Below are 15,572 nucleotides of genomic sequence, written 5' to 3' on the forward strand. Positions count from 1 at the left end.
AACTTACACTAAAGGATATTTTCTTTGTCTCTCTCCATGGGAAGCGCAGTACAGGTGTGCGGGCACCATTGTGAACTTCAAAAATGACAACTCCTTTGCAGCACACCCCCAGAAGGATTCCTGTTTGGGATCTCTTCTCAGGCAGCACGTGATGAAGGTGAACCCCATATTCTGTGAGCCTCTGACACAACTGCATAAATCAATGCAATGAAACTTCTATGAGTATGAATTTAAGGCCATTACAAGTTTTCATACCACTATATGAATGCTATATAGCACTCTATAAATGTTTTCACTTGTGTATATAATTGTATGGATTTTACCAAAAATAATCCTCTCTGCCTGGTGATTCCACTTACTTATAGTTTACAGCTATTGTGAGAGATACACATCAGCTGAGGGTTTTAAGACTTGGTAGTACCTCTTGACCTGCCAGGCTGCAGCAAATGAACTCAATGTTTATTAAAATCAAACAGGGAAAGCACAAACAGAGAACAGATCTGAGTAAATCAAACTAGCACAAAGCAGTTGTTAGCAGGGAATTGCAACTAGACAGATGCACTTGTTCTTCAGACATTTTCTAAAAGCAGAATTAAATTAACACTGCAATTATGTGATCATATGAAGGTACCATATGCAGTTTCATTCGCTTTGCAATCCCAGTTATTCGCCCCTGTTGTCTCTTCAGTACTGGTGTAAGGGACTGATGGAATGAATCAAACAAGGGAATCTAACTGCTTCCCCCACCACACCCCCAGCCATTCTAGGTTTTAGCTAGGATCATGTCCCCTACTTCTGTGTGGACAAGTTACAAGAACACTTCTATAAAACAAGCAACAGACTTGGAATGGACAAACTCAACTGAGTGTGTCTTCCATCACATACTCAGAGATGGTGGAACTGTAGTGTGGCTGTGGAATTACAGTGTAATGGTTATTTGGTGTTTCAACAGCAATCCTTCGCTCCCTGAACTGATTTTGATCAAGGGAGAATCTGATTATTATCCCACGAGCAAACACCATAATTAGATTTCTCAATGGGTCCTCCAAATATATCTGTGGATACTGGCTTTCCTATCATCTTACATGGAACCTGCACAAAAAATTCTCCTTGGTAATGATTCTGTCTTGCTTCATACCAAGCATTACACACAGTATTAGCTGTAATGATTTTTTTTGGTAATTTATGGACTTTTGCTCTCTATAGAAAGCACAAAAGACATGGGGAATACAGGGTGTGCTGCCTCATAAACACAGCTTCCTTTAGAGCAAACACAGGATCAGTAGATGCTTTTAGCTGGCTTGAGCTAAGACTACTGATTGGAAAAAATGAGAGAACTTCCCATCTGTTACGATTTCTTTTGGCTTGTTATGATGTGTCTTTTGGACAAAATCTTTTCAGTTTTGTTCCTTTCAGTATTACTCAGAGCCTGAGTTGTTTTACGGTGCTGTCACCTGAAGTCCATGCACCCATATTCCGACAAGGGAATTCTTAAGCCACAGATGAAGGAAGCCAACTGCTGCCCACTGACCTTCAGAAATTCTAACTCTGTCTCTTTTTCAGAAGCACCCACGTAAGTGCTGTGCAGTTTTGGCAGCTCTTCCTTGACGTAGGATAGATCCAGTTTCTCCATCACTCTTGCTGGGACATAATGTTCTAGTCTGAAGTAGGACAAGCCGTGCACCTGCAACACAAAACATTTTTGTGATGGCACCGCCATACACTGCCCTATGAGCCCAACTGAAGCACAAACATTCATTTTTACAAACAACTGTACATTACAATTCAGAGGATCATAAGATTCTGAATAAGGGGAGGGAATCACAATCGTCATCTTGACCCATTGATTTCATATCAGTTTCTCCATTTTCAAGCCTGACTCTACTTCCACTGACAAAAAAAGGCTTTAACACCCAGATCTTGCACTGAATTCCACAACTAACTGTGTTAGACTTCAGGAACACCTGCTCACAGTAAAACCTGCCAAGAGCATATCAGCTGAGCTTCCAGTCTGGGGCAGAGCTGCAGAGAACATGTGGCACATCACAGTCCAGTCTTTAATGAAGCAGCAAGATCACAGCTCAACAAGATCAAAGGTGAAATTGATGATGTACCTCTGCCTGATAATCTCCATACTCAGCCTGGAGAGCTAGAGATGCTAATAATAAGGCTGTCTCGTCATCACAGTGCATCCTGTCTTCTAGGATGTCCTTCCGCAACTGCAGATAGTACTGGTGACAGGTCAGCGCGTGCCTACAACAGGAATATAAAACAAAACAATGAAAAACACCCACACACCACCTCTGGCACCCCAGTACTGATTAATACTCAATTTCCATCCATAAATTCAGGGCTTAAGGGGCAATAAAAAATTTAATACACTCACTGTATAAGACTGACATCATCCACAAAAAACTTTATGCGAAAAAACAGAGTGAAGTTGACAGGAGGCTTGTTCTTCTTCTTCGGTTCTTCTTTCCATCCTTCTGGAGCTACTTTACTTAGCTTTATGTCAGGATCCACAAAGAAAAACTCATTGTCTGCCACAAACATTAAAAAGAAGCACAAGGGTAAAAGCATGAAAACCAAGTATTTGCACCAGCTGGAGGATAAAGACTGGATCTATAACTCTGAAACCGGACATTGAACAGCAAAGTTTTCCCTTGACAAACAGTGACTTAACAAGTGCAATATCTCTTAAAGAGATAAGGGCAGAAGAAATAATTTAGCAGCTATTCTTACCTCTTAAAGTAGCCAATCCAAAGAAGTGATGCTCCACCAAGCCAATATGGGCAACTACCATATCAAAGACATCTTTACATATTGTTTTGGTGTCACAGGTCAGCTCCAGCTTCTGCCCACTCAGAAGCATCACGCTTACTTTTCGCCTGGTGTCATCACTCTTGCCTTTCTTAGTCTGCAATTTGTGAAATGAAATCTCTCAACATTGACACTTGTGATAAAAACACATTTGTTGGTTTAAACCAACATACTTCCCCTGCCACAGATGGCTGAACAGCCCCTTTCTTACCAAGATAGACTTCGGTAGATCCAAGGAGATGAATGGCTCAATCGTCATTTTCACAAACTCTGGGCCAAAGAAATTCTGCAAATCACAAGAGAGTATCAATGAACACTGTGTTGTTGGAACAACAGGCTGAGGCACAGTCAACTCTTGCCCTGCAAATGCAAAAGAGGGACCAAAGGCTTAAATTTGGCAACTCTCTGCTACCTGCTCTGTACTATATGCAACTTATCTTCACAAAAAACTCTTAAGGGTTGGGAGAGAGAGAGAGGAACCAACCTGGTTAGTTAAAGCCTCCATGTACTAACTCATCTTAATGTGATGGACTGGAGACAGATACAGGAATTAGTACCCTGTATTAGGGCAGCAAGTTCCTGAGTCTTGTTTCAAGTTTTCCCATCTTTACTTAAAAAAAAACCCAACAAAATCCAGTTCATCGGAAGTAGCAGCAGAGGGCATCAAGCTATCATCTATTCTACACATCAGACACTCTGTTTACCTATACACCTCTGTCTCCCTCTTTGTGTGTAATTCTGTATTTCATCCACATACCAAGACAGCTGGGAGATCAAAAGGGATTTGCATAGGGATTTGGGTGAACTTATGAGCCAAATGAATCCTCTCTCTCTTTACCTTCCCAACTTTTTCATTTAATAACTGCTGATGCTGGTGGGGCATATCCACATTCCATGAAGTGAAATGCAAATGAAGTGGCTGAAAACACCACAGAATAGAGGAGAAAACCTATGCCTTACCTTGGTTATGGTGCTATACTGTTTAATTGATGCAATTGTCAACCCTTGCTGTCTGTTTTAGCATCTCTTGATGCCACTTTAGGCTCTGTAGCCACTAATGCCACAAAATCTCAGAAGTGTTACCCTGTGAAAGCGGGTCAACACCACACACCTGGTATTTCATCTGCTGATGACTGCTTATTACAGGTTTATGAATCCCACATACGAAAGTTTCAGTCAAGACACTGCTCTGTTTCAATGAAAACAAGAGTTCACCTGAGCTCAGGGCATTACCCTCAGTTTTCTTTGTGTCATGGCTGTTTCCAGGGCTATTTCCCTCAGTGGGTCTCTGGTGATATCAAGCATTGAGGATCTGATTGCATCCCCTGGGTAGAGGTTGGGCCGGGACTGCCTCAGAGCCATCCTAGCTTGTAGTTGCATCATTTCTTCTTCCTGGCGCTTCAACATCACTTCTTGACTTATTAGTTTGCCTTCAAATGGTGCTTCATGCTGCCTGTAGGACAGTCAGAGGGGTTGACAGATTAGCAGGTATGCCTAAGACATTCTGCTGCTTTAAACACATCCCCAAGTGGAAACCCAGAGCACACCACCAGTCATCAAGTACTGCATTAAAGACATTTATTCAGCAGCCAGGAGGTTGTCTCTGTGCAGCAATCCATCACTGTAGAAAATAAGCAAACACACCAGGTTTCTGCAGCTGCCTGCAGAGCTGTCACATTTATTCCTATGAAAACAAAGGCTCAGCTGCAGTCTGAAAAAATACTCAACACGACAAACCCAGCGAATCAGTGCAAAATCAGTAGATGCACAAGAAGGAAAGTATTAATGCTTTGCAAATATCTTAATTTCTGTGTTCATGTGGGGACTGTGAAAAAGGCATGCTCAAAAACATGTCATTAAAGAAAAAACTGAAATAATAGTGTACTTTCTCTACATAAATATTGCTTCAACACCTCCTGTTTGCATGAGCCTGATATTTATTCCCTGATTTCTCCTGAGAATTAGTACAACTTGAAATATTTACATAAAAATGTTATGTAGTAACATAACTATGTAGTATTGTAGTAACAATACTAAAGCATTCTAAATATCATACACTAATGTTTCCATAATCTTATTTTGCTGAAAATTGTTTTATTGTTGTTGTTTTTTTAAATTCCCAAGAATGGCCTGGCTGATATACAGTCACCCCAATGACTAAATTAGAGTCTAAATTTATAATCTGAAGGAAAAAATGAAAAAAACAAATTAAAAAATGCACCAGTATTTAAAAAACCCACAGCAACACATCTGCAACTTCTTTTCTGCAAGTATTTATACCAAACATCCTATCAAATTTATTCTTTACATAAAGAAGGAAATTCACATCCAGTTTGGACAAACAAAAGCCACTTTTTAGTTGAAAAATAAAATAGAATAAGAAATGTGAACAACTGAGAAATCCAAGAAAAATAAAACCGACTTCCACTCCCCCTCTCTCTGTCCCATGCTCACAGAAAAACACCTTCAAACCCTGAACTAAACAAAAACCAATTGAGCCTTCTGTAGAAATCCTAAATCAAGGAAAAACAATGTTCTCTCCCTGTTAACATAATACACAGAGGCAATTCTTAAACAAAAATGGACAGAGGAAACTAAGGTGTCTTTCATGAAAAAAGCTCATTTTTTTGGCAATTCTAAACTGCGTGTTAAGCATACCACCCAAACTGAGTAATGAAAAACATGAAAAAGCAAAGAAAATATTTAGAAGCCTGTGTATCACTGCAGTCAGGTTTAGAAATAAACATAAATACAGAGTAATTCTGCACTGAGTGACCCAGGGCCCTTTGCGGTAAGGTAATATACAGACTTTAAAAAAATACGTTAAATTTATACACCTACTTCTTAGGAGAACCTAAAGATATATTTGATGAGTGAGAATTATGTTAATAAACTAAGAGAAAAATGCACCTGTCCAAGACAGTACATTGATCTATGCTAAACCGTTAGATGTGATTTCAAATTTTATTTTCATCTTTTTACAACATTACTAACAAATACCAATACTTTCAATACTAAAATGTCATTGGCTAGCATACAAAACCAGCCTTAAAATAAGAAGAGTTAAATATAAGAAGAGAACAATGCTAAAGTTCCTCAAAGGCCATTTCAGGGAAGATACAGAGTAGTTATGGAAAAAATGTATTAATGTAAGCCTTTCCCCTGTGTGTAATAATGTAATCCTTTCCCCTGTGCAGGACTTTCACAGCATTTTCCCCCCTTCTCCCTCCTCTGTTTTTTTTCTACAAAAGACTGAATAATGTGGACCTAAAAGGACAAAGAAACGAGAAAAGGCTTCAGACCTGCCAACACATGCTCATGCTTAGCTTTCCACCATGAGGAAACTTGTTAGGATCAACATATATGGGAATATTGACAAAACCCTAAGCTAAATACACCCACAAGCACCCTTCAGATCAAGGTCTAAGGATGGGCTCTGAAATAAAACAAAAACAAATACTTTCTGAACATAAATATCTATGAATTATCAAAGACATTTGAAAAAGACATGTTGCAACTGGCTCCATCTAGAAACTTGTTACTGTGAAAACACTTACTGCAGAAAACCTTGCCTTTTTTAAAACATATAGCCCTGTGCAACAGAAGCAATGAGAAGTTTTTATCATTAGGTTGGTTTTATTACTTCTGTTGACATCTATTAATTTCTCTGAAAATTGGGGTGGTTGTGGGGTGTCAATGGAGGAAGCTCAAAAACCTAAGGGCTTAAAAATTTTCCTGTCTTAGTACATGAGCATAAACACCAAACATAAATCTGCATGTTTCAGCATCCTGGGTCAGTACAATTAACTCTGGCTTGGTCTGACTGCCAGTTTTTATGGGGAGCAACTTGATTCAGTCTTTAGGTTCCAAGACAAGGAATACACTTCTACAGAAAATGAAATACTTTTGAAATGTACAGGAGAGTTCATTTGTGAAGTTCTGAATATGCAAGTGTCATTACTGGGGGGGGGAAAAAAAAAAAAAAAAAAAGTCTAAATTACATTCCTAACAGATAGCATCACAGAAGTGTGTTTTGTGTGGTGCTTCATCAGACAAGTACTTGGCTGCTACTCTGTGTTTTCATCAGTGTCTGACTGCAAACCAGAATCTCACAGCTGCTTATTAAGTGCAGATGGTAGGGGAGCACAAACCTGGAAGGCTGACACTTGGCGGGGGAAAAAAAAAGGGAAGTGAATTCTCTCTTCACCTGGTGTACTTACCAAGAAATTAGCAGGTATTGGATCAGAGAAGGAAGTTGGAAGAAGGGAAGCAGGTAGGCATTCCCTAATGATTAGTGCAGTGGGAAGGTCAGGAATAGACTGAGAAAGATGGATGCCTTTTGGTAAGGTAGGAAGGATATGAAAATGAAATCTACTGGAAGGAAAAGGCAACAGAAGGAAGAGATCCATGTCAGCTGCTGCTCCTAGAGAGAAAAAGGAAGAAATAGTAAAGGAAGAAAAAGAAAACAAAAGAAAAAAAAAGTAGAAAAACTAAGGAATACAAAAAGCAGCAAGGGAACAAGACACAAGCCACTGCCACAATGCATTCCAAGAAGCTTAAAGGATAACAACAGTCACAGACCACGAGAAGGATAATACTGAATGTCTATGGCTTCTGCTAATTTAACATCAAGCCAGCCCACCCAAACAGCACAAGCGGCATCTTCTGATAACTCTGAACAGCTCTGCTGCTTCTTTTAAAAGAAACCTCCCTCAAATCCAAATCCTCCTATTTGATTTACAACTCAATTTTATCAGGATAATTAACCAGACTGGCTCTAAGAATATGTCACAGAAACAGTAAAACTAATATGTACTGAAGTACAGATGGTATCTCTTGAATGCAAGAGAGACACTGAAACATACTCCCAAGTGCTGATGGAATTTAAGTAATGGATTAAGTTGCATATACTTCCCCAAACCCTGGAATCAAATGACCAGCCAAAGCATGTAAACTCTGAGATCCAGGCCCTTGGATCCACTTGTTATCACCAGTTTTACTTGAGACCTGAGGTTTCTGAAGTTACAAAAGCCATGGTGTTTTGCAACACAGGACATTTTAAAGCAGCAACATGCAATATCCTGGATAAAAAGATAAAGTTACTTTCTTAGAAATCTCCCATTTAACTAACTACCATCTTGGATGGAATTCCTTTTACACTTGTTAGCATTTGAATCTTTCAGAAGCTGCTGCAGAAAGACAGAGAGAGCACACTGTTTTCTATTCAGCTTGTATTATTAACGGAGCTATAACCTAAACATTACTACAGGACTGAATTATGCTTGTGGCTGCTGTCCTGTTTCTCAGTAGGTCTGAAAAAAAAAGCTAGTTAAAGCAGCTGGCAGCCTTATTTTTTCATCTTAGATATATGAACTGTCTGGTAGTTACATTAATAAAAAAACCCAAACTTGTTCACCTATAAAAATGGGTGAACAATTATGAAAATCAGTAAATAACTACCTGTGATACCCTACCACGACATTTTTGCACAAGTGTAGTGGTATCAGAGTGGAGGCCAAGGATACAGGAGATTAAAAGAAAATACTAAAAAATACTTTAAAATAACAAAAATTAGTTACACACAGGTAAAATTCATTCCATTGCTAAGTACAACAGGTAAGTCTATGCTGTGCTTGCAAAACATATTTTCCTTTTAGATTTCACACATACAGAAATGACATCCATTAAAGGTACCAGCCTTAACAGTAATATATAACAGTGTGAAACAAACCATGAGAAATGTACTGCTTTACCTCAGCATTTTCACTTGCATAATAGGCCCGATTCATTTACAACAATGACTCATTTATAATGTGACTCATTTACATACCACATACTACTTTCTGTTTCTGAAATACTTTGTAAATAGAAACAAAAGTTCTCTATCAGCAACCGCAAACTACTGCCGGTTTATTTGGAAGCACAACTATGGTGCTGAATGGGCAATTTCCTGGGTTCAAGGCAAAGCAGAATGAAGATTGGCTTTGCAGTTTTCACCAAATAATAAAAAAAAACAAAGAGGTGAGTAAGTTAAGACAGCTGTATCTTGTTTCTGTACATACAGTGGCAATAATCTGATTTGCCATTTTAGTGTGGTGCTAAGAACAGAATGAAACACAAAGTTAAAAGGTACAGTTCTTGAACAGGGTTATATGGAATATAAACCAGTAACTTCCAGAAGTCAAAGCACATATACTCTGTGAGGACAGGCTGAATTCCCACTGCTTGTACACCACTAACACATGCAGCATTACACAGATACCATATTCCTGACAACACAACTGTGTGGATTCAGTTAAGCTGAATGCTTAACTAATGCTTCTTCCCTGCCAGAAATGCCAATAGATAGGTTTTTAGATGACTCTGCATTTCGCAGGCAAAGTGCAGGTAGTAAGGAAACCAACTCCTCAAAGCAGGTAACCAAAAGCTGCACAACCTCCAAGGAACTTTTCTCCTGCTCACCTGCACTGAGATGCAGCTCATTTGATACCCTGCCTTACCCAGATCGTTTTTGGCACACAATATAGTGCAAGGAGCACACACTTATTTTCATCTCCATGTTCAAAGCATGGCTCTAAGCCCTACTTACCGACATCACCCTTTGCTTTAAGTGAACATGTAGGACAGATTCACCAGCAGTGGCACATCACCCAACACAGGCCCAATCTCCACACACTTCCAAGTTTCTTTAATAGGATACAGCAGGATTCCCTTCCAACATATGCCAAAAATCTATGAATATCCTAGAATATTGAGCACAGCAGCAATATTTCTCCTGATCTAGAGCATACAAAGTAAAAAGCTGCCAAGAGAAGGCTTTGTTGCTGTGATGTGATGAGGGAAGAGGGGAAGAAAGACGTGCCTTTATTTTTTACCTCTTGCTACAAAAATTATCTGCATCATTTTGATAAAATATTCCAAGGCGATTAGGTATCTGGCAGAGAACAGAAGAAACTCTTAAATCCAAAAGGTCAATGTCAATAAAAATTTTCAAACCTTAAGAGTAGAACCATTCTCAAAACGTAACAGGTAAGGCAAGATGTGCTTCTGCTGTATTAAATAGATGCTGTACTAAGGTGATGTTCAAAGCAGAATCTCCTTTTTAAAGCTGTATTGATGAATGGCATTTGAAAAAATGAAACTCACACGGGTGAATACTTGATATTTGAATACACTGCACAGCAAAGTAATTTTTGAAAAGCATAAACTGTTACTGAATTAGCTGCTTAGTAACTGCTGAGGTACCAAAAAAAGTTATTCCAAATACAAAAGCATGAATTATGATTTTGCCAAAATAACCAAAGCAGATGTATGGCTTTTGACTTATTTCAAAGAAATAAGCATGTTGCCATTTCCTTATTAAATGAAAAAACCCTCACGCAAATAAATCTGTATTCATAGCAGTAATTTCAGAAACTTTATTTTGGAAAAGTGCAATTAAAAAATAATTAAATCTTTCCAAGCAGAACATAGCCCCTGACCTTCTGACAATTATAAACAACCTGATAGAGTTCAACCCAGCCTCCATTAAACATGGGAGCTGAATGTGGACGCCCAACTTACCTCTACATTGCAGCGCATCATGAGACTTTTACTTCAGAATGCAATATATAATTCTGAAATGCTATTTTCATTCAAGTATTACACAGCTATTTTTTAAATCTTAACCAGAAGCAGGGATGGGAGTGGAAAAACTTCACCTGCAGATTTAGAATACATTCTTTGATAAAGAAAAAGCACTCCAAGACATACTGTTTCCAAAGGTTTACCTTGTTCTCTGAGAATTAGCTTGACTTGATGTGGAGATATCATCAGCACCTGATAACACACCACTGGCATCATCTCTCTTGAAACCTTCATTTCTTCTCACTAGCAAATCAAGAGACAAAAATTAATACCTGACTGGGCAGCAAAGCACACAGAGCAATCCCATCTAAAACTCAAGGATTTATCAATCATATGACATTACTCGGAATAAGTTGTATTTATTTGTTCTGCACAATGGCACTACATTTCCAAACAAATTAACATCAGGAAGCTGATTTCAGTTTTCAGAGCTATTTTACAGTTTTACTCCAATAAAAATAGTTGATAGTCCTTTGAAGAGGAACCCTAAGGAAGGCCTAAAAGAAATCACAGAAAAACCCCACACAATTGCATAGACACCTTCCCAAGGTAACACATCTTTTTTGTCAGCCTTGAGCTGAGACAAACACATGGCAGAGACATCATACAAAACTACTCCAGACCAGAAAGAGAGCAGCTAGTTAACTATGCATCCAGTACATGAAAAAAGGAGTTAAGAAAGAAGTATCTGAACTTGTAATCATTATCCCTGGAATCTGACTCCTCATTATAATTTATAGGGCTTTTTTCCTTTTGGCAATATATTAACCTGTGATTCTCTTTGTAAAATTACAGCTTTTGCTGGAAGATCTGCCTGTAGCTGCACCTGAAATGCTACACTTCAAGCTTGATTTTGCATAGTACCTCATTTCCCCCTCTTACTGTACCCTCAGCAAACAGAGCTGGCAGGAGAGCTCTCACAGAACACACTAAAGCCACATTCTTTAAAAATAGTTCTTTTTGACAATCACTTCACTGAGCCCAGATACACTACTACTAGAAGTCAGCTCTATCTTGCCTGTACAAAATTAGGAGTTGTTGACTTTGGACTGGAACACATAAACAGTCTGTTCCGAATTGCAAGCAAGCAAAGGGAAATTATAGGAGCCTCAATATTTGTTACTGCTCCTCAGGCTTCTGGCTCAGGAAAGGACAGACAATGATAAAGAAGGTTGAGAGAGCAGTGAGTACATGGAGGATGGGCTGGAATTCTGTGCATAATGAATACATATAATGCAGGTATGCTCCATCTTCCTATTGTTTTCTTTCCTAATTTTCACCAAATTATTTGTCTCCATTTTTATAACAATCCTGCAAAGATGATTCTTCCCACCATACATCAGCAAACAATCCTTTGTATCATCTCCTGATTTTTCAAGCAATTAATTTAATAGAAACTACTTAAATTTATCTTACAAACAGCCTGCACTACATAGTGCTTTTGCATTACACTGAAATCCTTGGCATATAAATTATAAACCACTTAACCCTCATAGCAAAACCCCCAATGTACTTATATCATGGATGTCCCATATAAAGCTTTTGTAATTCCCTGCTACTGTGCACTACCAATTCCATAATTTTCTTTTTTTGCAGCATGGTATTTAAATAAAAACACTTCTACTAAAAGGTTAACTATTTCCAGCTTTTCCTATCAAGTTCCCTCCCAGAGTGCTAAATGTCAAACTCATTTCTGAACAGACTGCACATTATGCTGATCCATACATGACGTTGTAACTTCATCATCTTAAAACTCTGTATCAGGAAAAGTACCAAGACTCCTACTAAAGGCTTTTGGGGTCTGTTTTTCATCTTGAGCTTTTTCCTTTAGATTTTTTGTTTCTTTGGGCTTTTGGTTGGTTGGTTTGTTGGTTTTTATACATAGGTCTTACCTTGCCTGAAATCTGGTTCTGAAGAAATAACAGATGGACTTTCACTCGAAGTACTATAAACATCGCTGTGGTAAGATTTGTACCTTCTCAAAGGCTCTGAAAGTTTAAATCAAGGTATCAGAAGTAGGAAGCAACAGTCATTATGTAAAAATCAAACACAAACATTTGAAGTTTTAAAAAATATTATCAAACCATTTTAAAATGCCTTTCTGTGGCTATGGAGCCTCTAAGCAAACACCCAGGGGATGCTGCGCAGTCCCATTCTGTTCCCATGGCCTGAGGGGTCTGTGGTCAGCCTGGCTCCTCTTGACTATCCCAGTACAGCCACCTCCTCTGAACTTCCTTCAACATCACTTCCAAGTTAAAACTGATATTAAAAACCTCCCATTGAGACCTAAAACAAAATCAGTTCCCTCCTGCAAACTTTGGTGTGCACCTCTTGCATGTAAAAAGAAATCACCAGAACTCCATCCCTGGTTCTTTTACCACGTAAAAAGAAAAATATCCACAGAGATAAAGCAAGCACTGGCAAATTATAATTCAGCTCATCTTTGACATCCACAAAATATGATTAACAATCAATTAGTAAGCCCCTAGAGGATATTTAATTAACCAGTACAGCTAAATTGATGTGATGAGAAATCAATACAGCAGTCTCAGTTCCTACTCTCAGGGGATTATGTAAATAACATACTGGAGCAAAGGGCTCCACAGAAGCGGGGATGTACTTGACATTTCCAACCATCTCCCAGAACCTTCCTAAGCACAAGCCAACAACCACCCACAGAATGTGCATAAAAGCAGAACACACACACAAAAAAAGAGTCTCTACATCTTGGGAATACCAATGCTTCACTGTCAAAGAGAGACAAAAAAACCTCAGGTGTCCTTATTTGCAGAAGGCTGTCTCTTGTTTGACTATAGTTAATGTTTTCGAAAACAAAAGCAGTGATATAGAAAAACCAGATGTAGCTGCTGTGAAAACAAGTGCCAGTCATCACAGCAAGGAATAGGCAATGCAAGAATACAAAATGGGGAACACGTAAGCAGATATTTTTGGAGGCTGCAACAAAGAAATACAAAGTTCCAACTTTCTACACCCAGACAACAAAACATCTGGTGAAAAATTCTGAGGGAACAGTAAACCTGCTGCATAACTTCTATTAGGTCAGATGGCAGGTTAGTCAACCATACTACTCATATAGACTTCCTACAGAAGTGAGAAAAATTCCAAACAGGAAAAAAGCATGGAAAGAAGTAAGATAATGCAGTACTCCAAGAACTAAAGACTAGCTCCTGCTCACTCTGGACTGTTTCCAAAACCTTCATCCTTAAAAACCAATATTTCCCCCACTTCCAACCATCTCACCTGGGCTGTATAGGGAATCTTCAAGAAAACTGGGAAAGGTAAGCAAAGCTGCAAATCAAGTTATGAAATCAGCAGGTCTCACCAGCCCATCCCAGTTGCACAGTTTAGCAGGATAAAACCCAATTAATCCAAAGAACATTTTATACTACTCTCAGAAAGGAGCAATGTGGACCTAAAGCAAGATGAAAAGAATCCACTGGGGCTGTGTGGGAGCAGTGAGGTTGCTTCAATCTTTCACAATGACTACTTTCAACGTTGTGGATTTTACAACAAACAAATCTGCCCCCAGTCTAGCAATTATTTGCCTACCATGGGAAATAAAAACCAAATTCAGTGGGTAGCTTTTGGAGACGTGTTTTTAAAATGCTCCCAGCCCTTAAGTGAGGCATCAATCCAAACATGACACTGGAGCTACACTACTGAAATGTTTAACTAAAACCAGACCTCTTGTTTCCCAGTAGTTTTATTAGCTGTAGGTTTTTCAAGTCTGCTGAACTGACTTTGAAGCAAGATGATGGAGAGGGAACAATAAAATGTGACATGAGATTTTTAAACAGACTTATTTTTTTCCACTTAGTCAGCAGCCGAGGCTTCTCAAATTGCACACAAATTATGGCTCCATTCTAGCTCTTTGAGACATTAAATTTTGAAAATACCAAACCTGTGGTAAAACAGAAATATGCAGTTAAACCACGAGACAAGTGTTTGTAGGTGCTGGCATGATATGGGACTCTGCAGGGTGTTTGACTTCTCCCTGTTAGTGGGAGCTGGTGCCATGCCATAGGCCAAGAAGTCCATGAGCCAAGAAACAAAAGGCAAGATTTCCACACACTGGTTATCTCAATTTTGTCACAGACCCACACATAAGGCCCAACAAAGCTCAAACCTATTCACAAGTAGAGCTGGAGACAGGACCACACTCCTGTCTTGCCACATCCTTCTCCCTAATCAAGACCACGCCAAATTAACCCAAGAACACAAGCAAAGGTACTTTTCTCATCTGCTGTAAGCATTCAACAACTTTCCGGTGCTGGGCTATCAGGCAAAGTTTATGACTATCAGGCAAAGTTTAAAGGCAATTAAGAAGCTACATTCTGAAATTCCATGTAAATCCTCTAGAATGATATCCATTTTGGTCAGTTTAGAGAAAGTACATACAGATGTAGAACTGTTTGCTGCTGGAGCATCTTCCTTCTGTTGATCCTTCCAGTTCTCTGCTGGCCTACACAAAGTGTCTGTGTGCACCCACTACACACCCCCCCAGCACTGCACCCCCTCTTAACCAAGTGCCTTCCTTCCTGGGGCACAGACAGAATGTGCACTGCAGACCTGCAAATACTCAATTAAAATGTAAATATTGAGAATATTCTATCTATAATGCTTGCACAGTCATCCAAATAATTTATGCTCTCTCATCTCCTCCAGCAAGTTCTCCTCAAGTATAACGTATCATATTAGGATTTAACTTCAAAGAAGGCACTTGGATCATGCCCAAGCTAAGCTTCTAATTAAGAATTGGCTTCCAAAGGTCACAAAGTCCCAGTTCTGGGATGAAATTAAAGTTTAGCTTTTCATACAGAAGTTTCAAAAGTAAGTACAAACTTCTAGTCTGTCTTGGCTGGGAAGGAGCTGAAAAATGACAGCAAAAGCTAAAGACTACAATAAAACAACTTCTGTCCCATATTTACAATTTTCTGTGGGAAATCTGAACGGCCTTGCTTTGTTGCCTTAGTTTCTTGGGGATTTTTTGTTTGTTTTTTGTAAAAAGTTTTGGTGACTGAAGAGGGACTTCAGAACTGATTAAACTTCTATAGACACCAAGCACATTGTAGCAAAAATAACTGTATCAGTTACCCTCCCTAACA

At 38.9% G+C, this 15,572-nt stretch overlaps 1 protein-coding gene across 4 annotated transcripts in view; it reads right to left on the minus strand.

Moving 5' to 3' along the window:
* PTPN13 (protein tyrosine phosphatase non-receptor type 13) overlaps positions 1 to 15,572 on the minus strand; it is a 111,210-nt gene that overhangs the window by 34,521 nt on the left and 61,117 nt on the right. For all 4 annotated transcript variants that reach the window (XM_058838413.1, XM_058838412.1, XM_058838410.1 and 1 more), the window contains exons 8-16: positions 12,339 to 12,434; positions 10,590 to 10,689; positions 4,054 to 4,273; positions 3,032 to 3,106; positions 2,743 to 2,917; positions 2,387 to 2,540; positions 2,115 to 2,253; positions 1,532 to 1,684; positions 8 to 190 (exon numbers count right to left, since the gene is read on the minus strand). In XM_058838413.1, coding sequence (XP_058694396.1) covers positions 8 to 190; positions 1,532 to 1,684; positions 2,115 to 2,253; positions 2,387 to 2,540; positions 2,743 to 2,917; positions 3,032 to 3,106; positions 4,054 to 4,273; positions 10,590 to 10,689; positions 12,339 to 12,434 — 1,295 coding nt within the window. The remainder of the gene's footprint in view (positions 1 to 7; positions 191 to 1,531; positions 1,685 to 2,114; positions 2,254 to 2,386; positions 2,541 to 2,742; positions 2,918 to 3,031; positions 3,107 to 4,053; positions 4,274 to 10,589; positions 10,690 to 12,338; positions 12,435 to 15,572) is intronic.

This window comes from Poecile atricapillus, chromosome 4 (assembly GCF_030490865.1).
Source record: "Poecile atricapillus isolate bPoeAtr1 chromosome 4, bPoeAtr1.hap1, whole genome shotgun sequence".
Taxonomy (NCBI): domain Eukaryota; kingdom Metazoa; phylum Chordata; class Aves; order Passeriformes; family Paridae; genus Poecile; species Poecile atricapillus.